This window comes from Haliaeetus leucocephalus, unplaced genomic scaffold (assembly GCF_000737465.1).
Source record: "Haliaeetus leucocephalus isolate CR32 unplaced genomic scaffold, Haliaeetus_leucocephalus-4.0 Scaffold696, whole genome shotgun sequence".
Classification (NCBI taxonomy): domain Eukaryota; kingdom Metazoa; phylum Chordata; class Aves; order Accipitriformes; family Accipitridae; genus Haliaeetus; species Haliaeetus leucocephalus.
In genome coordinates this window covers 364,355-388,919 of record NW_010973132.1, presented here as the reverse complement: position 1 = coordinate 388,919, position 24,565 = coordinate 364,355, and the positions used below count along the sequence as shown (strand labels likewise).

The window sequence follows — 24,565 nt, the reverse complement described above, 5'->3', positions numbered from 1 at the left end:
TATTTGATCACACGCAAGTCCATATCCGCTAGGTCCAACAGGTCCCAGATGTATCACATATGCTCTTGAACTGAAGCTTCCTGGATGTGCTGTACATCAGCACATAAGCTAGATAGAAAGCTGGGAGCCTTACTTCAGATATTTTCTTTAAAAAGGTGAAGGTACAGTAATTCTATTTTTCTGAAGTGCACATTGAGCCTGTATGGCTCCAGAGACCCCACACACGTCAAGGAAGCAGCTCTGTGTAAGTTTGCCATACGGTACTAGACGATGCATTGTTGGATGGAGCTTTCAGCATAAACATCATTTATGGGTTTGATTGTATCAGAAAAACTGAAAAGGGATAGAATTTCACTGTAGGACTTTGTACTGTTGGGACATGTCCTTGGGGTTTTTCACCCTGTGGAGCCACAGAGTGACACTGGCAATTACAAGCCTCCCTCTTCCATGCAGTAATGTATGAAATGACTTCTGGCAAGTGAACAAGTCTTAGTTGTTTTTTCTTCTTAGAATATTGTAGTTAGATATTCCAGTCTCTGCTTTACTCAAGACTTTGATAGACTGAGTTGCACTGATAATTGATCTTCCACCTTTCCCTGATAGTAAGTGTGATAATACTGATGCATGCATAGGGCTGTCTATCTTTATGAAAGCAAAGACAGCATGGTTTACGAGACCATAAACGAGGTGAGCAGGCGTATTCACAGAATACTGAGTTAGAATCACAGTAACATCACAGTATCGGTTTATTGTTCATCATTAGCTGGGAAAGGACAGTTTATGCTTCTGAGAATATTCATATGCATTACAATCCCTGGTGCAGGGTCCCTTGCAGTCAGTCATGTGTGCTCACTGAACCCTCTGCTGTGCTGATGTATTATGGACCCTATAGACCAAACCTGGTCCTGCTTACTGATTCAGTTCTGGTACTCACATCACCAGGAACTTGACCCAGCAGTGCTGCAGACTCAGCTTGTTGCCACTACTGTTGCCAGGTCAACCCAGCCATGTCTGTCCCACAGATTGCTACTTTCTGGGCTCAGAAATGCCAAAGGGCAAGATGCTTTTGCTTCTGGCTTGGGATAAAGCTTTTAAGAGTCTAGGACAGAGGTTTCTACTAGATTGTTCTTGAACCTGGAAAGCTTCCCAAACCAGAATCTACTGTGAATCATACAGGATGATCCAGTTGCTTTTGGTTACTTGAATTCCTTTCTTGGACACAGTCACAGTCAATACACAGAGGACAGACAATTCCATCCAAAGCAACAAAATACAGAATGATGCGTAAGGCACATAATAGTGAATGTAAATGACAATTGCCTAAGATAGATTTTTCCCTTCCCACAAAAGCACAAAGTTTCATTATTCTCATTCTTCTCTCTCTTGGACCCATATTTATTGGTAATAACAAATAAAGAACTAATGAAGACATTAGCAGGTACTGAAGAACAGTCTCTGTTGCTTACTAACCGAAACCTCTGAGGGGTAAAAAGGTAAAAGAAGTTACTATAAATTCATTTTGCCAGTGAGATCTTAGTTCACACTCAGTTAACTGGCCTGTTTTGCAGGATTTAACCTGGTGGCATAAGAACCTTGAAATAAATCTCTTAGCTACGATTAGAGATGAAAGAGAGATTAGCACGGGCAGGAGAGTTGAAGTCTTTTTCTCCATCTCCATTGGTGAGTCAGTGTAAAGACAGAAGAACTACAGAGACATCAGAAATCAGTACTTTAGCCTTCCTCAGGATGCCTGATCCAGGTATTTTCTCCCCTGCACTCAGCAAGTTACCAGTTTCAAGATTGTGTTCAGTGCTCTGAAGCAGGTTAGTGGTTTCTTTTACAATAAGTCACAGATAGGAATGTGTGTTTAGCTAAAACAGCAGATTTTAGTGAAATTAGTAAGATAAGATGTGGTTTGTTTGTGACAAAATTGCAAGCCAAATTTGCATCTAGTAAGTAAATGTTATAAACAAATAAATAGCTGTGCTATGTCTTGTTCTGTGTAGTTAGGGGATTTTGATAGCAAAGGAACAGGTAGGTGGCATCTTGGAAGCAAAAAGCTACCATATGCTGATGGAAGCTGTGTTTGAAGTGAGTTAGACAGGGAAAGCTTGAGAACAGTATCGATAATATGGGAGAGATTTCCACAGTTATTGGACTTCTTCTGTTGAAAGAAGTATTTCTCCCTCTATAGCATAAAATCCAGCTTGCTCTCCCATAGCTGGGGAAAAGATGTCTGTGTGTATATGCTTCATAACTCTGGACTGGCTCACGTGCAATGGTGAGGTCTGTTTCTAAGAACTTTGATAGAGGTGTTTGTTCCACTGCACTGCTAGGAGCATTTGTGGTTTACAGTAGCCCACTGCCAAATATAACTTGGAGAAGAACAGATACATTGCAGAGCAAGACAATTACACTTTTAGTTTGTAACTACACTTCAGTTCTTTCAGCTGGAAGAACTTTCTTCATGGTACTCAAAAAAATGCTACTACACAGCAATATGCGTGTTGCAATACATCTTATGCTAATAAATATATTCAATACTTCATTGACCAGTTAGGGAAAGGATAATGTTACCATACATCTACAAAATTCATTATGATGGGAAGAGAGTCTTATTATCTAAAATAAATTCAGTAAACTGTTAGCACAAGAAAAAATAATCTTGAGAAATATCCATGTGGAAGCTAGGAACACAGGAACAGAATGGGTAAGGCATTCTTCTGTCCCAGACTCAATGCATTCAAAGTTTCACAGGAAGCACAGTTGTCCCAAAGATCCTTTGTGCAATCCCAGGTATATCAGTCGCAGCCAGGGTCAGTCAGCGAGTGGTCACTGCACTACAAAAACCAGTCATTCCGCCCATTTCCTCTGGCAGTATGGCTCATATGAAATAGCAGATCTTATATGACTGGAGGATGTGGCGTGGGTACCTCTGTTAGATGAATGTGAATATTCCATGAAATCTGGTCTTAGGACAATACTAAAATTGCACCAAGGAAGCTGGAAATAACATGAGAGTTACTGGAGGCAAGGACTTACTAGGAGAGTTGCTTTTGCAGATAATTTTTCTTTTTTTTTAACTCTAGGCATCTGAAAATGGGGGAGGGAGCTATATCAGAATAGCTACATGAGATTGAATATATCCCAGCTTATGGTATTCAGTTTCATTTTCTTTATGGCTAGAATATCACAGAAAGTCTCAAATTTACATCTTCCAAAATCATCAGTGCCTCTTGAGTAGATGAATTTTAAGTAAAGGTAGAAGTGTTTACAGCTTTTGTTCAAATGTTACAAAATATGTTTGGCAAGTAGGGTGTTCTCAGTGACACTGTAACTATATGCGTGCCTAACAATTTAGAGGCATTTTGCAAATACATACATGCATTTCACAGAAATGAACAGTGAGTGATGCGTTCCTATACACTGGCCATTGAACGTGAACTGCATATTAGCAGCTAGGAAATTTCACAACAGATTCTCCCTATTGTGAGCTCTGAGACCTAAGTATTGGGGGCAAATAAACCTATTTGTAGCAGCCATCTACAGCTATTTAAGTTCAAGTCATGAACTGCTTAACTGGTGAAGCAAAGATACTGTCTTCAGGCTTAGCAGACAGGCTGTCAGCTGAATTCATACGGAGGCTTAATTCTGTGCTTGCAGAGCATGATCCTTACAAATGAGGTCTGAAGGATACTGTAGAAGAATAGTGTGAAGAAAGTGTTGTCACTTTATAAATGACTGTTCTCTGGACTTGTTTGTACAGAGATGTCTATCAATAATCAGTATTTCATCATGATAATCGATATGATTATCACAATATGATCACAATCAATATTCAACCATAACTGATAATCAGCCTTAGCAATCATTAAAATTAGAACCCTTGTTTTTAAACTCAGAGAGCTGCTGGCTTCAACACCTTTGGAAGTAAGACTGGTAAGGAAAAATACTGTGCATTTTGCACACTATTCTGTGTATTGTACAAAAGATGTACAGAGATGAATAGTTTTGAGGGGAATTAGTTTCCTCTGTAAATGCAGGAAAAAATAAATGCAACGTGAATGAATTAGATCTGACAGGCATTAAAATGTTTTAATATTCGAATGCATGAAGATATCTAACCATTTCCTAATATGTATGGTACAATGTATTCCTCACCTTTACAAATAGAATTGATTCCTTCCAACGTATACAGATGAAGACACAGGGATACCATTACGTTTTTAAACTGTACTCTACAACTATCTGCTTACCCAGTGTTAAGCTTCATTGCATCTGTGGATCCTCTAGTGGGTAGGTGTAGCCCTACTTCTGTACAGCTTATCTGCAGGTGGTTTTCATGCTGATTTAGCTGATAACAGTTTTATTAAGGTGAAGTTAAGTAGTAGAGTCCACTAGCTTAAAAAATATTATATAAGAATAATGCTGCCTATACTTGTCTATTTCCCCAAATTTACAGGATTATGTTTTACTGTTTATACATGCCATTGTATTAGTGGAATTAGATGACTGTATAGTCGTATAAATACATAGTTGTATAGTATAAAATCACTCTAATGAAAATTACTGAATTAGTACAAGACCATGCTAAGACCAGGTTTTCTGGGGAGGAAAGAACAAACTCCTCCGTATATCTTGCACATGTTGAGGAAGGGCAATCACAAAGTGTCAGAAGCACTGAAGAAGGGTAAAAGTTCATGAGGTACTTAGAGCATAGTTCTACATCCACATCACGTACACTGAAAATGCATTGTCTACAGCTCTAACAGGTTTTAGATCTTGGATGTTATTAGCTGCTTTCTGCCTGTGATTGTGATATAACTGGAGAGGTGCAAAGGAGAAATTAGTAGTGTTGCAGAGGAGCAAGGTTAAAAGTGCTGGGAAAGATGGTATCTTTTCTTAGATCCACTAATAGCTGGGGAAAAGATGACAGACATTGAAACACAGAAGTCTTCCTTCAGCTGTGACACTCTCAAATCTGATATTTCAAACTCAGGGGAGGAGGGGAGTGTCTCTGAATGCCCATTGTGGTGATCTTTGGAGAGAAAAATATGAGTCTGTATATCACATGGGAAAGTTATTAAAGGACTGTTAGTAACATAAGAGTAGGTGTATCAAAAAAAAGCTAATAAAATATACAAGGTATAAATTAATAAACACATGAGTAGTTTCCTGTCATTTTTCAAATGGTTCCCCTTCAAAAAATATTATGTATGGTGTTCCTTGGGCTGCAGAGTCTTCTTTAGACGGGAGAATGGAAGCAGTTCCATTGGGTGGTGAAGAAGTCAAGGTTATTGCAGAAAGCGCAACCAGGAACAAAATTTAGGATTCTGACTGGAATATGGGGACTCAGAAAGAAAACCACAGTCTACAGGTGGTAGGAGGGTTGGAATATGGTGTGATTGTCACTGTTCTCAGGACAAAGGGAAAGAACAAGCAACTTTACCTACAGAAGCAGAGATTAAGATAGTAACGGTGATTCCCTAAGGATTAAATGGGCTATTCCAATACCTAGTTTTTAATAAGAACTTTCAGAAAGAAAGGACGGGCAATCAGGTAGAGAAAGAAATAGAGCATCTTAAACTGCTGATTTTTTTTCTTAAGGTGTGAAGATGTTCTGCTTTTTTTTGTGGGGTGATACGTTACTTCACATAAAAATGGAAGTGCTTTTATGCCAGATCAAGTGGAAAAAAGTGGTGGAGGATGGTTTGTTCACCAGTAATATATTCAGGTCATAGCACTTAAAAGTTAATAAAATTTTGATAATATTGATAGTTTAACTATTTGTTGAACATTTTGTGTCTGTGGATAACCACAGTCAGTTCCCCCTGCAGTTTTTGCCAGAGTGGTCATATCTTAGTAGTGTAAGTGTTGGAATAAAATGCTTTTTGCTAGTAAAATCATATTTTACAGCACGTAATCGATTAAATGTCTAAAAATACCCATAGGATACTGTGTTTCTGGTACTATTTTCACTTTTTTTTTTCCATATGGAAAAAAGGCTTATGTGATTATGCTGTATATTTCTGGGTTTTGTATATTTTTGTTGCCCTGCTTGTTCAACTTTTGAATGCAAATCTGACCACGACCACAGTAATCCAAGAATTATAAATTCCTAGAATCAAGAAAATACAGGCAACAAGTAGAAGGGAGAGGCACCATGAGTCTTCTGGAGGGAAAGACAGCAGATCAGCTCACCTTTAGACATCAGAAAATCTGCACAGAAAATTGCTTTTGACAAAAATCCATAGGAAGCCATCGTTCATTGGTTCTACTGTTCACTTGTTTTTAATTGCTCTAGTTGGTCCTTAGAATTTTATATTTTTTTTTTAAAGTGAGTCACAGCGTATGAAATTTAAGCAATAAATTTCACTGGGGCACTCCCTTGGCAGGACTCGGAGTGCGTGAGGCTGTACAGGAAGTTTTCTGTAGTCTCTATAAATATCTAGTCAAACAGACAGTAATCTCTCTCTCTCTTCTTCAGATTTCTACTGCATGCCTTGGATACATGCTCCTAATCAGCTTACAAGCTTTTCTTGACCTACGCTTCTTTTCCTAACGCTGATCTGACTATGGCTGTCCTCAGAGTAAAATTCACCAAAACTAAGAGGGACAAATTGGCTCAGATCTTATGGATCCTCAACTGGGTTTCTGTAGTGAGCGGGATCATTCTCTTCAGTCTTGGCCTCTTTCTGAAAATAGAGATCAAGAAGCGCAATGAAGTGATGGCAAAAGGGGACATTAACTCTGTCCCCAACATGCTGATCTCTGTAGGGGTCATAGCATGTATCATCAACTTTATGGGTGGCAAAATCTGCTATGACTGCTCAGATGCCAACAAGTTCTCTCGATGGAAACTAGTTATGCTCCCATACATCGTATGTACCTTCTGTTTTACCTTTTGCATCCTGGTGGGTGCTCTCATGTGCTATACCATGAGGAACGAGCTGGAAGAGTCTCTCTATCTGGGACTGAGGGATGCTATTAAGTTCTATAAGGACACGGACATACCTGGACGATGTTTCTTAAAGAAAACAGTGGATATGTTACAAATTGGATTCAAATGCTGTGGAAACAATGGCTTTAGAGACTGGTTTGAAATTCAGTGGGTATCTGCTCGTTATCTGAATATGGCTTCCAAGGAAGTTCTGGAGTAAGTATTTACTAGTCATAACAAAAAAATCTAGGAGAAAAACTCATTCAAGAAGGCAAAGTAGATACTAGCTTTTACTGGACTTTTGTCTCTTAATCTCAAAACTGTAGAGTGACCACATTACTCACAAAATATGCTAACTACATGCACAATCAAAAGTTGCCTTTTGCTAACTTTTTAGGGACACTAAGCAAAGCAAAGCTGTATCTTTTTTAATACAGTGAATTAGCTACCTCAAAATTTTAATTATAGCAAGCTGATAATGGAAAGAAAAAAAGGAGTGTACTATCAATACATTGCACAGTCAATCCTAAACACTGAAAGACCTTTCTCCTTCAGGACATTACAACTTTGCAAACCCAGGTTCAAATCTGTATGCTCACATGTGAGAAACTTCCAACACCATGTACACTGCATAAAAAAAGGAGGAGAAAAACCCTTGAATTTTTTTGTGGTGGTGCTTCACATGATGTAGTAACTGTGAAATTATATGCTCAAAAAGAGGAGTCTGGCAATTCTTACAGACAATAGCGTAACAATAAAAATATTTAAGAAGTAGACAATCCAATATGTAGCAATTCTTCTAAAGCTGAGAAGAAGTCTTCAATCATGAGAGTGTAGTAGCTCTATGTTCCTGGGAAAGACAAACAAAAAGCTTGACTGGCATTTGTCAAGTGTTCTGTTTTGTTGCACTCAAAATCAGTGACAATAAAGTCAGAGGAGGAAGGAAGGCCAAAGATGTCATTTTCACAGAATTTGCAACTTGAAACTGCCATTGTAGCAAAGCATATATGCAGAGCTGCAAATATACCAGAGGACAGGACCTAGGAGAATACAGACATGAGGGCATCAACATGTTTAAGTGTGCTGGTTTGGGGTGGGATAGAGTTAATTTTCTTCATAGTAGCTGGTGTGGGGCTATGTTTTGGATCTGTGCTGGAAACAGTGTTGATGATGCTGAGATGTTTTTGTTACTGCTGAGCAGCGCTTACACAGAGTCAAGGTCTTTTCTGCTTCTCACACCACTCCACCAGTGAGTAGGCTGGGGAGGCACAAGAAGCTGGGAGGGGACACAGGTGGAACAGCTGATCCCAACTGACCGAAGGGATATTCCAGACCATATGACATCATGCTCAGCATGTAAAGCTGGGGGAAGAAGAAGGAAGGGGAGGATGTTAGGAGTTACAGCGTTCGTCTTCCCAAGTCACTGTTAGGCATGATGGAGCCCTGCTTTCCTGGAGATGGCTGAACACCTCCCTGCTGATGGGAAGCGGTGAAAGAATTCCTTGTTTTGCTTTGCTTGCGCGCACAGCTTTTCCTTTACCTATTAAACTGTCTTTATCTCAGCCCATGAGTTCTCTCCCCCATCCCGACGGAGGGGGAACGAGCGAGTGGCTCTGTGGGGCTTAGTTGCTGGCTGGGGTTAAACCACAGCAGTAAGGCACTTGGCTGTGGAAGTAAAGCAAGCTTTAGAACAAGTGTTCTCAAGAGAGAAGCTGGAAAGCAACAGTGACACAAAGCAGACTGACCCAAGAGGTGTTTTAAATCCTGGTTCTACACTGAAGAGTCACACAACAACAAAGATGGTCCACAGGAACTTAAAGAGTATTACCTTATTGTGAGGACAAAAGTAAAATATACTGCCTTTTCTTTCTGTGAGACATGCAGAAACAGTAATGTTTTATTTACCCAGGGTCTTTGCTAAACTGTTTTCTCTGCAGGGTTGCCTGTGCTCTGCCATTATTTTGAAAATGCACCGTCAGTTAATTTTTGCCCCAGATAGGCAGAAGATGCCCGTGAAATGTGTGTGAGGGAAGTAATTACACTGCAGAATTTGTTTTACTGTATAGAAATTGGATAATTCCATCTTGATTGCTAGAATCCAAGTTGGTGCTGTATAACCAAATCATACTAGGATTTCCAAAAATCTGGTAGTGAAACATTTGATATGAAATCATTGGAAGCAAAATCCAGCTGGTAATGTTCAGAAAGGATGGAGAAGGAACCAAATATTTCTCTTGGTTTCATCTTGTACTGTATGTCGATTAGTATATGGTAGATTAAGAAGCAAAGCAGGTGAGAACTGACATATTGTCAACTCACATGTAAACTTTGCAAAACTGAACTTCTCACCTTCCTTCATAATCCTCTTCCCTCCGCTCTCTTCTATATCTCCATTGCCAACACCACAATGTGACAAGAACTGGAGAGAATCAATGGGAACTGTAGGAGGATGAAGCAGGTTACAGCGGTACGATCCTATCATTGCTTTGGTTGGGTAGCAATCACCTCTTTATAGTCTCAAAAGCAAGTTTTGCTTTACAATACCATAACAACTGTGAATTGCAACAACAAATAGCAGTGAATGTCTCACTCCCTCAGCTCTGTTACACAGGTCTTCCCTTCTAACAGTACCAAGATAACGTAATTCTTTAATTTGCCATTAGTAGAGGAAACACAATGGCAGGGAGACATAACCCAAGTCTGGAAACTGCTATTGTTGGCAGTAGAAAGAAGATACCTCTTTATAACATGTGGCAGGAAGAAAAAAAAATTAAATTGATGCTTGGGATCAAAAGAAAAGCATAAGACCTAGTTTAAGAGATTGTATTTTAACCACTTTAGATGCTGTAATATATTTGGGTCATGTCCCTGAAACATACAGGGCATTTTGCTGGCCCCAGTAAATGCTTCCCTTTCACAATGTGCCAGCCTGCCTCTCCTCCCTCTCTGAGGTTTCTTTTCTCCTTCCACGTTCGAGCCTTCCGTTTGGTACCTCTCTGCTCGCTCCCTTGTTTCTCTCCCAGTGAGTTGTTTTGCCTATGCCCATTACACTGCTTGCACACTTAAGTCTGGTTTCAGTGGACTATTTGGGTTCTTTTGCATTGGTTTCATTCTGTTGCCATTACCAGGAATATGATGGCCACAAAGTGAAGAGCTAGACTTTAAAACAGAGAGGAATTCATGCCTAACCCACTCCTAGGTGGGAAATGGCAGATGAACTTCCTGACTTACTTGGAAAGATCTTTGAGAAAGATATTTTTGACAGAATGTTAAACAAAACAAAACACACCACCACCCAAAGAAAAAAAAAAAAAAAAAGAAGGAAAAAAAAAAAAGGAAGGAAGTTGTATTTAGCAGGCCCACAGCCTTAAAATGAAGGCAATGATTCTGCCATCCCAGTACGGCCACAAATACTGAGCTTCCTAGCAGCTTATATTCATTTTGAAGGATACATTTAGTCCCCAAAAGCTGGAAAAACACTGAACCACAGAGTTTCTGCTTCTTCTGTTCATCTGATAAGCTTCTTGTGATAACTTCCTTCCCTTTAATTTAGATCATCTGTAGTGGAACAGGAAAATATGATTTGTAAAAATTAATAAATGAGGATAAGTTTTGGAAAATATTAAAAATTCTACAATTAGCAAACAGTGAAAGCTGGATATCTAAGTGGAAGTTGTCTTTCATGTATTCTGGCTCCCTAACAAAGGCTAAAGGGCATGGGCTTCATTAAAACAGGCCATGGTTCTCATCCGTGGGGCTGTCTCAGGAAATAAGCCTTTTGCAATGAGCATGAGAATAGATACATGCTTAGAGACTACTTCCCCAAAGTGTGAGAGCATCTCTCAACATCTTATATACTCTCCAGTTTCTGGAAAATCTATTTCTCTGAAGAGCCTGCTTGGAGACAGAAGTCCTCACAAGGACGCACTAGCTAAAGAGCAGGTAATACAAGGAAAATGGATGTCAGGGATTCATTTAACTGTTCCAGAAACTCTTGATTAATCTAAGACTGTGTTCTCATTCCATCCCATGACTTTTTTTCTCCCTCCTATTTCTTTTCCCGCTTCTTTTTCTCCTGATCTTATAGGGGAGGGAGAGGAATAATTTTTAGCAATAAATACAAAGAGTTTCAAAAGTTACAAAAAGTATGGTTCCAAGAAGTAGAAACTCCCTTGTGAATTAGTCTCACAACATGTGCCAAACCAGCCATTGCACATGGGTACAATGATGAAACGCCAGCAGACCATTTCCAGTGGTTCCTGTGGCACGCAAAGTTGCTCTTGTATAGGTTCTCTGTTAAGGAATGCTTGTGGTGAAAAACAGTCCAGAAGTAGTGAAACACAGGATTTCTAGGGCATAACTTCCATTAGAGTTCCACCAAGATAAACAAGTGCAGAAATTGTCTTTAGTATTTTCAGCACAAAGATACCTGAAAAGGCAACATCTCTGTGAACACTGAATCCACGTCTTACACACACAGCACCAAGAACCACGTGAGATAGTGTGCTGATACCACACTTAAGAAATACAGCAAATGAAAAATTTAGTTTTCCTGCAGTAAGCAAGTTTTCCAGTTGGAAATACATTCCCATTTTCCTTTTGTTACATTGGAGAGGCCTACATTGCAGCAGACTTGCCTTATAACCTTTTATAAAAACCACAGACAGTATCTGCTGCCGATACCAGATTTCTAACGCCCAAACTTCCTGCCCTGTTGCAGCCGCCTAAAGAGCAACGTTGATGGGAGGTTCCTGGTGGACGGAGTACCCTTCAGCTGCTGCAACCCAAGCTCCCCGCGGCCCTGTATCCAGTACCAGCTGACAAACAACAGTGCTCACTACAACTACGATTTTCTGACAGAGGAACTCAATATCTGGGTGAAGGGGTGCAGAGAGGCCCTGCTGGATTACTACACAGCTATTATGAGATCTATTGGTATCGCAGCATTGCTTATTTGGTTGTTTGAGGTAAGTCTCATTAAAATGGTCTGTGTCAGATTAATCAGAGTCTTCCTGCTCTCTGGGATGGGAAACAACTATGGTGTAACATACAAGAAGTGCCTCAGTAACCAACATAAAGTCCACAAGCACTTCAAGAATGTTACAGGACCTCCTTCAGTACAGGCAACTTTCTCAAAGTCCCCAGAGCAGAAGCAAATCTCATTGAAGATGAAAACTATTAGAAATGATGTATATAATTCCATATATTTACAGAGCTTTTTCAATAGACTATGGCACGTTCCCTTCCCTGAAGCATTTATGGGATCAGATAGAGGATGACACATGCAGTTGACACAACTGCAAGAAAATTAGGTGAGAAGGTCTGAGGATTGTTTTAAGTCAGTTTTAACAAAGAATATAGAAAATGTGAGCCGGCCTTTGGCTGAATACATTAATTTCATTTATAGTAAAAGTTGAGCACAAGTATTAATATCTCAAAGCCTCCTTTTTACATTAGATAGCTTCACCATATAGACAGTACTTGCAAACATGGCATAGCTTTTTAGATGTAGATTAGACTGCTTATTATGCAGTCAAAATAAGCATATCAGAGGCAAGCATATACACCTGAAAAGATGCAGTCTTTCTGCTGGCATCTGTAAAGAAAGTTGTCTGGATGTTGTCATCCACAGGTAAAGGACCCCCCCAGTAGCATAGGCTAAATTATGGTTTTCTTCCCTTTTTATTAAGTTCTAGTTTTCTGATTGTTGCTCTACTGCATAAATATTAGCACTATAATTAAAATAGTTCACAACAGTCCTCAAACAGTGCTAGATGGGGTGGTGGTGCCAGAAACAACAGGCCTTTGGCAGCACATGAAAAAACTGTGAGCTGGCTCTGTGCTGCCTTAAAATATTGACAAGCTGGGCATGCTGATCTCGATCCAACAGAACTATGAAAGTGGGGCTTTCTCCTAAACTTATACTTGAGCCTCTACTATCAGCCATCCTTCTTAATTTTAATGCATTGGCATGTAGGACACATACAGCTTACATATGAATGATAGAACTCCTTCGAGGAAATACCAATTTAATCAAGGTCAGTGGAAAAAAAATCCACAGAAATTAACAGACGACAATTTAAATTTTTTTTTCCTAGTGACTGATGGTTCCATTAATTGATCATCCATTCTACATCAGTTAGTTGTCGTCTCTGAGGCTGTAGTGTTCCCAAGTAATTCTAGGTATTTATGTGCTAATAACATGCAAGTGGGAATGCTACCTGAAGAATGGAGACAGAATCAATCAATCTCTCCCTGGTATTTTTCCTTCTAAAAAATGTAATTAATTGGGAGAGTGGTTAGATATGTTGCTGGGATAAAGAATTTGTCTGCTTTACTCAATATTAACTATTAGGCCTGTAAATACACAAGTCAGAAAGCTGACTTAGTGGTAGGATTGAGGTTGTAATTTACACCCTCTGTTTAACCATTAACTGTTTCTTACAGCTCTCTGTACTTATTGGTGTCCGGTACCTACAAACAGCAATGAAGAATGTCCTTCTGCTAGGAGATTTGGAGGGTGAGTCAGATGGTTGGTTACTAGAAAACAGCTTTGTGGAAACTGCCAAATACAACATCAGTATCATTAAGAACCTCGGCAAAGCCAACCAGATCTCCACTGTCTCAGGCATGAACGACCCCAACATTGACGTTCAAAACACAAACTGTGGCAAAACCAATGTTACAACAAAATCTATCCCAGCAGCTAGCTAGGCAAGGCTTTGAAGAAATGACATCACAAGTGTAGCTTTGACATATTACAGTCTTACGAGTACCAGCTTTTTCACTGGTGGGGAAAAAAAAAGGTAGGAAAACTAATAAGACAATTGAACTAACCACAGACTGGTGACAGGTCCAAAAATGCTGATACTTCTTCGGCTGGATGTATTTTTACTCATTCTTGTGAAATCCCTGATTTTCAACACTGCACAAAAGAAACTTTTGAAATTTTCCCCACTTCTCTCCCTTGCTTACATACTTCTGTCATGGTCTGAATACATCAGAATAATCATTATGCACAAGCAAATGTTCCAGATAGAATGGGTTTACATCTATGAATATACAGATTGGTCTACTATGTACCAACGAAGTTTGTCATTACTGTCATTACATCTATAGAAATCCCAGCAGCAGGGGAATCCCAAAAGAAATTATTACACCAGATGAAAAGATCCTTTAAAAAAAGGCAAAAACTGTGAAATGAAAACTCTGTTAGTCCAAGTTAGGATAGGGAAAATTTTAGCCCAATTATACATATACTGCAGCCCTTCTAAAAGAACCTACTACCTAGGTGAAATTGAGTTGAAGGCATTGAAAGCATAATGGTTTTGGGGTATTTTTTTTTTCCAAAATAGTCTGAAGTATCTCTTCATTTTTCCCCCCTCCATAGTTTAGAGAAAACCAGCTGCCATACCTCCCTGAAAATCAATGGCTACTGCTGAAAGGAGTTCTCAGCTCAAGAAAACTAATTGGCAGCTCATGCTGGGATATTTAAAATTCCAAGTAGCATGTGATAGCACAAGTTTAAAAACAAGCAGATATTTCCCATAAAACAAATACTGATGATCCTAGATGTTTAAAAGCTCCTAATTTCAAAAGTACTTACATAGATCCAGGGGCTGGAAGACAAGGGATTATTTGGAACCAATGAAGGCAAAGATAGACGGACAGATCTCCCATTATGTTCCTAGTACAGCCCTCAGGAACTTTGCCAATACATGGCGTGAAAGCCTTCGACACCCAAGACACTTGTAGTTACAGGATGCGCTATGACTGTAATTCATCATTAATAGTAAGCTGGAAAAACATACCAATACAGAATAGAGGATAAAAGACCAAGTAAAATATTTTACTTGTTATTGTTGTGAATAATACATTGTTTGAATGTAACATTGGATGGCTTGTGCATTCTTTGTGTATAATCAAGTAAAAGGAAGTTGTATCACTGGGATATTCAAAGCAGAACTATTCCTGCTTTTGAAGTTGTGTGAAAGTAACAGTAACAATTCCTTTACCTGTCTAAACAATGTTGTTTTCTATAACACTAGAATAAGCAAGAATTATACTGTAAGAATATATTGTAAATAAAGCATGTGATGGAAAAAACTGTACTGTAATTCAAGCAGGCTATATACATGATCATAATTTCAAACGCAATTGCTTCACTGCTTACAATTTTAGGCCTATACTTCAGTATGTTAAAAATAAAAATGGACAGATGGGGGTCTGTCTGCAATAGTAGCCTGTAGCAGATGTTTTGCAAAAGGCACATAAGAGGCAAGACCATTAGAAAATAGTTCTTCCCCTGACAAAGCCTCCCAACTTCCAGGAAACAGCAGTTTGGGACTTGTTATGACAATGAGGATATTTGTATCACTGTGTTTTAATAAATCTCAGTGGACATTTTTTTCTATGAATTTGCATGGTGTTTTTTTAAAACCCACTCTTGTTTTTGATATCCAAAACATGACAATGAGCCTCAGATTTTAATTTCCCACAATTCAGTTCTGCATTGTTTGAAAAACTGCTTCTCTTTGCTTGTTGACTCCCCGACAACTTAATCTGGTATCCCTTAATTCTTGCCATAAGATGTAGCTGATAGTCATTCCTTATTTATTCCCTCCATGTCATTCTCAATTTTACAATCCTCTATTATAATCTCTTTTGGTCCTGTCTTTCCAAGTTGAAGAAGTTTTATTTAACCTTTTCTTCTATGGAAGTTGTTTCACACCTTTGATAAATGGAGAAGACTGACGAAAATTATTATTTTTAAATGAACAACTCTGTGTAGAGCTGAAGACATAATGAACTGAATAGGTCTTTTGTCCTTTTCTTTTCCTAAGAATTCCTATCATTGCTTGCCCTTTTGACTGATTCCAAGCACTGAGATAACATTTTCACAGAACTATCCATGAAAATACTAAGAAAATCTTTGATATGAATATATCTGAGGGTGCTGGTTGACAGCAGGCTCAATAGGAGTGAGCAGTGTGCCCTGGCAGCCCAGAGGGCAAACCCCATCCTGGGATGCATCAAACACGGCATAACCAGCCAGTCAAAAGAGGTGATTATCCTGCTGTATTCAGTGTTGGTGCAGCCTCACCTCGAGTACTGTGTGCAGTTCTGGGCCCCACAACTTAAGAAGGATGTGAAGGACCTTGAATGCGTCCAGAGGAGGGCAACAAAGCTGGTGAAAGTGCTGGAAGGCATGTCCTATGAGGAGCGGCTGAGGACTTTGGGTTTGTCTAGTTTGGAGAAAAGGAGGCTGAGGGGCGACCTCATTGCTCTCTACAGCTTCCTGAGGAGGGGACGTGGAGAGGGAGGTGCTGAGCTCTTCTCCCTGGTATCCAGTGATAAGACACATGGGAACGGTTCAGAGCTGCACCAGGGGAGGTTTAGACTGGACGTTAGGAAGAATTTCTTTACCGAGAGGGTGGTCAAACACTGGAACAGGCTTCCTAGAGAGGTGGTCGATGTCCCAAGCCTGTCAGTGTTTAAGAGGCATTTGGATAATGCCCTTAATAACATGTTTTAACTTGGTCAGCCCTGAACTGGTCAGGGCAGTTGGACTAGATGATCGCTGCAGGTCCCTTCCAACTGAAGTAGTCTAGTCTATTCTACTGCAAGATGTTAGTTTTTGCATAGCTACATTAATTTTCATTTACCAAAACTGAATCTTGTTATCATCCAGCCACTAAGTTTCATAACAGCCTCCTGAAAACATTCAAAATAACCTTTTTTACCGAATATCTTTGTATCATTGGCAGGATCTGCCATTTTATAATTCCCTTTTCAGATCACTTCTGAAAATGCTAAAAAAACCATGCAGATTTTCTGTGGATTTCAGTTGTTAAGCTTCTTCAATTGTGAAAATACACCATTTATTCTTTTAATTTGTTGCTGAATCAGATCTTCCTTTTTTGTTTCACAATAGCTTCTTCTAATTCTATGAGTTATTTGGAGGACACTATCCAAAGTTTTTTGAAATCTACATTATTACTGACTGGCTCAACATCCTCATCAGATTAATTAACTCCTTCAAAGAATTAGATTTGTAAGCTGAGACTTCCCTCTACAAGAACTATGTTAACTCTTCCCTTAGCACTGCATATACCTATGTGTCTACTTCTATTAATTTCAATCACTTTATCCAGTGTGGAATTCAATAGTGCATAAGTCCTTCAACCATTTCTGAGAGCCAAAAATATTACTTCTGCATCACAGTCTGTTGTGATGGTGGTGTTGCAGAACACTGAGCACAACGGTGTCCTGAGCCTTACCAGCAGCACTAAAATTAGCTGATACATATCAGAAAAGAACAAACACAGAAAGTTGTAGTACCTTGGGAGATCAAAATGACAGTCATGTACTTCATATTAATCAGACTTTGCAAGAGAATGTGAATTTTAAAAAATGCATTTTTTTTTCCAAATGAGTAATCAAAGTGCCACATGCGTCAATCAATAGCAATCACTTCCTCAACACAATTTTAGTCCATCTACATTTGGAAAAACAGTTCTACATGGCTCAATAACCAGAAGGTGTAAGGTAATCAGAAATAACTCAGAGAGAAACAGAAATTATTTCTGTAGATTTGTTTCATTAGGAAAAATTGAATCAAGAGGACTAAGAATATGCAAATTTTAAAAAATAAAATACCTTAACAAATAAAAAAAGCAAGTGAGGAATGGTTCAGCATGATGAAAATGGTTGTAAAACAGGAAGTAAGAGCAAAATTTAAAAAAAAAAAAAAATCAACAAAAAACCCAACCCAAACCAAAAAACAGAAAAGGAAATCTTACTCTGTGTTTGAGGCAATATTTCCTAATGGTAAAATGGATTTAACTGTAAAAGCAGATAAAACCTGACATTATGCACCATTTAAAAAAATCTCTCGGTCAACTATTTAGCTTGCAGAATTATAAGAGCTGTGAGCTTACTCTTTTGATAGCTCTAGTCGAGGTCCCTGTATGATGGATTTGTCAAGAATCTGTTCTGAAAAGTAGATTTGGAAGGAAGAGTGAACTAAAATGATCATCCAAACTGAACGTCTCTGTAAAGACATAGAAATTTCATGCAGTAATTGCTGTAACACGTTGGCATGAAGAGCAGAGGTATAACTGTCTGGCTACATGTTTTCCCTGGCCCCTGCGCAGCTCATTTACTTTGATATGAAGAGAACACATTTTACCATAAAAGACTAGTTAATATTTGGCAAGTTAACCTTTGTCTCTCAGCCAACTGCCAAAACCTGCAGCAGTGGCTAGCAATGTGATCATTTGTGAAATTAACTGAGTATCAGCATACATTTCACAGGGAACTATCACTGTCTTGACTATTAGCAGTAATTACTTAGTCATTAGATTGTTCATTTCTATCCGGTATAGGCATTCAGAGTCCCCATCGATATACATACCTTACAAAAAGATGACAGCTCATTTTACAGTAATCAGGATAAAATTTACTTTAAATAAATGCTTTTTTCTTTGCTTTGTATGTATTAGTTTCCTCAGACAGTGGAAGTGCACCCTACATATCTAGCCTTGCTTAATAGCACCTGTCACAATAGTTTGGGTTTCCTGCAGTATTTAACATTACAGCCACTGGATCAAGAAAACAAACTCAGGTAGCAGCACAGGCTCCATCTTTAATTCTCTGTAATTTATAAAGACAAAGATGGCATTAGCAGGCCAAGCCTTTAAGCCGCAGCATCTGCTCAGATACAGAAATAAATACGATTTGGGGGACACTTCTTATCCTATTTGTTATTAATACTTAATCCAGTCAGAATTAATAACTATACATTTGTGCAACAGCAACTTCCAGAGTAAGGAACTTACCTATGCATAAAACTATCTTCTTTATGAAGTTCCTAATTTAAAAAAATGAAACATTTTAACGTTCAGTTTCTGATGAAGGCACTATGACAGGTCCTGTAGCAATTGCAACTATGATGCTCTTCCTTTAAAGCTTTCTGATTACCACTGAAAACATTTTCTCTACATTGATCATAAAGAAAAAATAATTAATAAGAAATATACAAATACAGCACATTTAGAGTTTCATATATATTAAAAAAATGAACACAGCACATTTCCTTAGAACCTAGAAACTTCCCTTCTGCAAACTGATTTTTTTTACTTGCATACAATCATACAGTTCTCTACAACGCAAGATTCTTGATATTTAAAATCTTAGAAATCATTTGGTACATGTGCTTTGTATCAGTTTCCCACTACAGGAGCACTTCAGGCTCTGCATGCACTACTCTGTAGTTCAGCGAAGAACCATAAAGGTGTGAAGCTCACAAGAACATAGATGGAGTCCCTATTTATGAGGAGGCCATCACTTAAATGGATGACCTTGTCTCACTCCTGTATGTCAATTAGCTGAGGCAGACTGCCTGAGGTATGTAAATCAAATTGCTCAGTGAAGTTCTATATAAGTCTGAATTGGGAAAATAAATATTCCTAGATCACCTGCAGTATCATGAGATTGACATACATTGGGTTTGCCACTTTTAGTAAAGGTCAGCATGACTCACAGAAAAAAAAATGGGATGAAAGAAGATTGGAGGCTTTTTATCATCTAGAGTGGATTATTCCTCAGGCTGCCACAGTATGTTCAGGATAACCTTCAAGCAGAAACTCTGGTACAACAGGATGACCTCTCTCCAAGCACTAGACTGTATCTCAATACTTGTACCCAAAGAGGGTAATATTACATTTCAGGCACTATTAAGAGGAAGGAGACATAAGGTTCTGCAGAAACCTTAGTCTATCTTCGTGAAAAAGACTAAGCACAGATCTTCACAAATATAGCAAGGACTTGAAACGATCATGAAATCCACAGTCCCCACCACCTGCTTCACAATACTTTGTTGAGGCTCGTTCACTCAAGCATGAAGCCTAGAAACCTCCTAAAATTAAGTCTGATGGATTCTAAGTTGTTTGACAACCTGTAATTAAACGGCACGAACTATACTTCTTTTTTTGACACCGATCTCAGGAACAATAGTCACGCAGAAACAAAAAGAATACTCAGGTCCGGTTTTACTATTTCATGTTTAACTTTATACCTTGTCTCTTCTTACTCACCATTACATGAAATCACATATAAAATCCCTTTGAATTTCAGTTCACTCTCCTTCAATGCACATTTCCTTTCCACAGCTTCTCTTTCATGTATGCTTTTGACCACGCCGAATGTAAGTTTAAAGAAATGTAGCTAGGATTAGAAATAACTGGGTTTGAGAGACTTGTATAGGAATGGATTTTCATTACTATCCATTTGTTCTCTGTATCAAACCCCAGATTTAGCCTACCTGCAAAACAGATAAAAAGAAATAAAAGAGATTGTGCCACAGAAATGAAACAACTTTCATTTCTGAAGAAAGTATCTTTGAAGATCCCATCAGATTCTTTTAACCTATTACTTAAGTAACACTTAGATGTTGTATCACAAATCTGACTAGTTTACAACTAGATTATTCAAGGATATTGTCTAGAAAATAAAGTGGATTTGAACCATAAAGCAAAGCACATGATGGCCAAAATCCTCCTCAATAGAATTTTGTACATTTGTACATTGCACCTTGAGATTCTTACTACACAAGAAATGGTGCTGTGGCTTTTTTCCTTTTTTTTTTTTCCCTAATGAATGGGCTTCTTGTTCTAACATTCTTCAGAACATTTTTGCTAATAGACATTAATCTATCTACCTTTACCTTTTACCTTTCTAGGAATTGGTTCTTAAACAAATTTGCTTTACTAAGAATAAACATAGAGAGCAACACCATTAACACCCAAACTCTGGAGGCTTAATGGTGTCCAAAGCTACAACAAAGCAGTGAGAAAGCGATGATAGCCAGCAGTTTGTAACATAAAAGGGGGCAAGAAGTACTGGCTGTTTCTATGTAAAAAGATTTCTTAGCTGTTTGCTTAGCTCTGTAATAAAACACTTTTTTTTTTTTTTAAATATGTATCACACAGCACATTAGACCAACACCACAAACTTTCCCTTTCTAGAGGTTAAGTATCAGCCAGTTCTTCTTTGAGAAGCTGCAAAACCGGAATCACTCAACTAATCAGTTTAAGGACATCTAAATATTAAATTCTGTACTTAGGACTTCTCTCGCAAATTGAGGTAGACACTGCAGGAATTTGCATCTGTAAAATACTAGGATAAGTTTCAAGTAGAATATGTCTTTAAATAGGAAAAAGTGTGCCACCATGACTAACTGGTACAATGATAATAAAGACTACAGGGATAACTGGTATTATTTACCAGCCATTTACTAACTCTTCCCCTTTTCCATACTGACAGACCCTGCTATAATGCTCTTGTAAAATCAACTGTGAAGTGTCAAAACACCTCCAAATAAAAATTGAATAATCTATGAGAAGTTACTTTATTTCCTTTTTTTAAATATACATATACAAGATATTTTATTTCAAAAGCACAAGAACATTATACAAGTTTCAAATTTACATTTTTGCAATTAAAGATACCAATATGTGCATTATCAAATAACTTCTTCTGTCAGCTTGGATGGAACAGAAATCAGTGGCATAAGCATCTTGCGATCACTAAATACAGATTATACTCACAGTGAACAAAACTGCATAGTAATTTATGAAATGAAAGATGACCACGCTTGTCAGTGAATGACATGGGAGCCCATTTGCTGAATTAGTATGTGCAAACATACAGAAAGATGCAACTTTCCTCTCCCACTTCTTCAGCTACAAAGAGTTTTCTAGAGCTTTAAACACGAGCTCACCTGTTCAGACCAGCTCCTGTCCTTATATACTACAGTTCAGACAGAAAACAAAATAAAGTGATCTTACTGCATATTTGGTAACGGAATTTTTGTATCAGTGAAGTGCAAGGTAACTGAAGGGTTGTTGATAAATGAATAGATAAATATCAGAGGGAAACAGTAAGTGAATACAGTTTTGGTATCAACGAGGGATACACTTGTTAGTCTTAATCCAATATTTTTGATGGCAAGAGGTGTTTTGATGACCTTAGAAATTGTCAGTGCATGCGAGTTTTCGCGACAACTGTTCTTTTAAATTCAGTATGTGTTTCAAGTACATTTTAGAGAAGACTAACAGAATTAATGTTTGTCTTTAAAGAGTTTCATATTCAGGTTTAAAATCTGAAAGAATCAAAATAAGGAGAATGGTCTTAATTGCAAGAAACAGAATACTTGAAAAATATACCAAAGCCAACTATTTATATCACCAGGGAAAGATTATAGCAAAAGTTATAAAAGAGTATTTGAAATCAGAACAGTATTTGAATTCATTGGTATTCCATTTTTAGATGAGTTATGGTGCTGTTCAGTGCACTCATACGTACTCTAAAAACTTTAAAAACCTAGGAGAACAATGGTATTTAAATCTAAATAATTATCTGTGATTCTACTATCTCTCATACAATCAGTAGGAAAAAAAAAAGAACCAAAAAGAAATAGTACAAAAACACACTAAAATGACACGAAAGAATCCAAATAGCAAAGGGGCGGAGAAATTTAGAGTACTGACAACTTCAAACTTTCATGTAGAAATGGGATTTCCTGGGAAAGCATTTTTACCCATCACATTACAAATTCTCTCATGTATATTATGGTGCAAATTCAGAAAACAGAACAATAAACATTTAGAACTGAAGCACAATCACATATCAGTGAGAGAGAGTTCAATCACAATGTGCTATTAACTACTGAAGGGCAAAGAGACAGACATAGCCACCTTTTCTTCCCTTTTCTGCTCTAACTAGCACTGAACCACTGAACATGGCCCCCCCAACACACAATTTCATTTATGCAGGCAGGGCTCCAAACAATAGTGACAGAGGATGGAAGAGTAGAGAATTCCCCAAATACAGGCAAACAAACTTACTTCTGATCCTAAAACTTGCTGCTTTTGGGCCTTGATTTTAGTCCAGCAATAGCTTTGAAGGTCTTCTACTTTACTGAAGTCTCTGGCTCTTGTATAAGTTGCAGAGCTACACTACAGCTACCTGCAAGTATTTTCATGTTTGGTTCTTGGGGAAAATCTCAGAAGACAAACTGCATAAGAAGTAAAACTAACCACAACCTAGCCAAATGGTGTAGCCCTAGACCTCTTATGATAGACGTTAATAGAGGACAAATTCCTTAGATAAAGTGCAGTTCTGGCAATGCGAAAAGCACAGACTTTATTTTTTGATGCAACAAGCAAGATGGTAATTCCCCCATGCACTTTCGATCCCACACTTCTCCTTTAAAGAGTTCATTAATGAAAACTCTTCATTAAATCCCAGGATATAGCTGAATGCAGGCTTTTTCTGTACAACTTAATGTTTGCTGTACCTGTCGCTACAGATTATTAAAGGCTTGGCACCATTTCCACTCCAATATTATGCCACAGACCTTGACTTATTTAAAAGCTTCACCAAGCTTGGGAAAGGAACCCAGGAAGAGAGTAAAGGAGGCTTTTCCATAGCAACACCATTTAGGTACATTCTCAAGGCATGGAAGAGACAGAAATGTGGTATGTGCCCTGAAGCACAGCATTTGGGAAGCTGTCCTCATCAAAACATGTGAGATGATTACAACTTCTCAAAAAAGGAGAAATATTTCTGGACCTGAATGTTCACTAATAATTATATAATGTGGTTTTCCCTTTTGGGAGAAAAAAAAAAAAAAGAACAAAACATATGACATGAGATTCTGTTTCAATGTATCACTAATACATCCAACCTAGAGAATCCAACAATTGTGTCTGAACTACAGAATCCACTTGACAGTAGATTATTTACTGCCACCCTCCTTTCCCTTTCCAAAGCACTGCCAAAGGTAAGAGTTTTCACTAAAAATCAAGAGACTCAGAGCAGCTGCCAGTTGAATCCAAAGAAGATCTGATTCGTTTCTTGGCTCCTGGCAATCTCCTCTATGATGCAGTGTTGCTGCCATAGCAGATGGAGCTTCCGGTAACGCTCCCGACATAAGTGCAGGGGATTGCCTCTTCTTCATAGAAGAAAAAAGGAGAATACCCAATAAGCATATATCAGAATAGCAACTGACAAGCTGTTCTATTAATAGTCTAGCATTAACACTATTAACGATAGCCAGAAAATATTAAATACTTGTAGGAACACCAACTCCAACAAGTCTACTGGAAATGAAAAATTTCTACATGTGACAAGCAATGACTGCCCTTTCCAAGATGACAGTCTTTGAATATTTCTGATGAAAAGCATAAAAAATATTCTTGAGAAAAGTAAGACAGTTTAACATTACTGAAAAATGTGTATTTTTCTATTATGAATGACCCATTCATGACTGGAAACCACCAGCAGGAATTTAAAGTGAAACAATATTACAGTGCTGTACATGCTAGCAGGAAGAACATGTTGTCTAATGGGTGTAAGAAAGAAAGAGATATCAAAATGGAAATGTAGAAAGAAAGTCAAACATTTACTTACTTCAGACCTGGATCTGTTTCTCCATATTCATCCAAGTAGGGAGCAGGATATAAGCAGCCCCTCGTTTTACCTTCAATGAGGACAACTCTGCATTCCCTGATTCTTAAGGAAAAAATAGCTACATTTAAAATACAAGACAACTCCCAGCAG

At 38.2% G+C, this 24,565-nt stretch overlaps 2 protein-coding genes across 5 annotated transcripts in view; one reads left to right on the top strand and one right to left on the bottom strand.

The window, feature by feature from the left end:
* The first annotated feature begins 1,615 nt into the window (after positions 1-1,615).
* Positions 1,616-13,962, top strand: LOC104839643 (photoreceptor outer segment membrane glycoprotein 2). Its single transcript, XM_010580032.1, has 4 exons — positions 1,616-1,823; positions 6,488-7,156; positions 11,661-11,907; positions 13,388-13,962. Exons 2-4 carry the CDS (start codon positions 6,576-6,578, stop codon positions 13,652-13,654), a joined length of 1,095 nt encoding a protein of 364 aa, XP_010578334.1. The 5' UTR covers positions 1,616-1,823; positions 6,488-6,575; the 3' UTR covers positions 13,655-13,962.
* Positions 13,963-22,438: 8,476 nt separating this feature from the next.
* Positions 22,439-24,565, bottom strand: part of UBR1 (ubiquitin protein ligase E3 component n-recognin 1) — a 72,576-nt gene continuing 70,449 nt past the window's right edge. For all 4 annotated transcript variants that reach the window (XM_010580027.1, XM_010580029.1, XM_010580028.1 and 1 more), the window contains 2 exons: positions 24,416-24,517; positions 22,439-23,957 (listed from right to left, as the gene is read on the bottom strand). In XM_010580027.1, the coding sequence (XP_010578329.1) occupies positions 23,816-23,957; positions 24,416-24,517 (244 nt within the window). In that variant the 3' untranslated portion in view covers positions 22,439-23,815. The remainder of the gene's footprint in view (positions 23,958-24,415; positions 24,518-24,565) is intronic.

Excerpts from the sequence above, each read along its gene's own strand:
- LOC104839643 (XM_010580032.1), top strand. The coding sequence starts at position 6,576 with ATGGCTGTCCTCAGAGTAAAATTCACCAAAACTAAGAGGGACAAATTG. Across the intron at positions 7,157-11,660 it reads GCTTCCAAGGAAGTTCTGGA|CCGCCTAAAGAGCAACGTTG; the intron begins GTAAGTATTTAC and ends GCCCTGTTGCAG. Across the intron at positions 11,908-13,387 it reads TGCTTATTTGGTTGTTTGAG|CTCTCTGTACTTATTGGTGT; the intron begins GTAAGTCTCATT and ends TGTTTCTTACAG.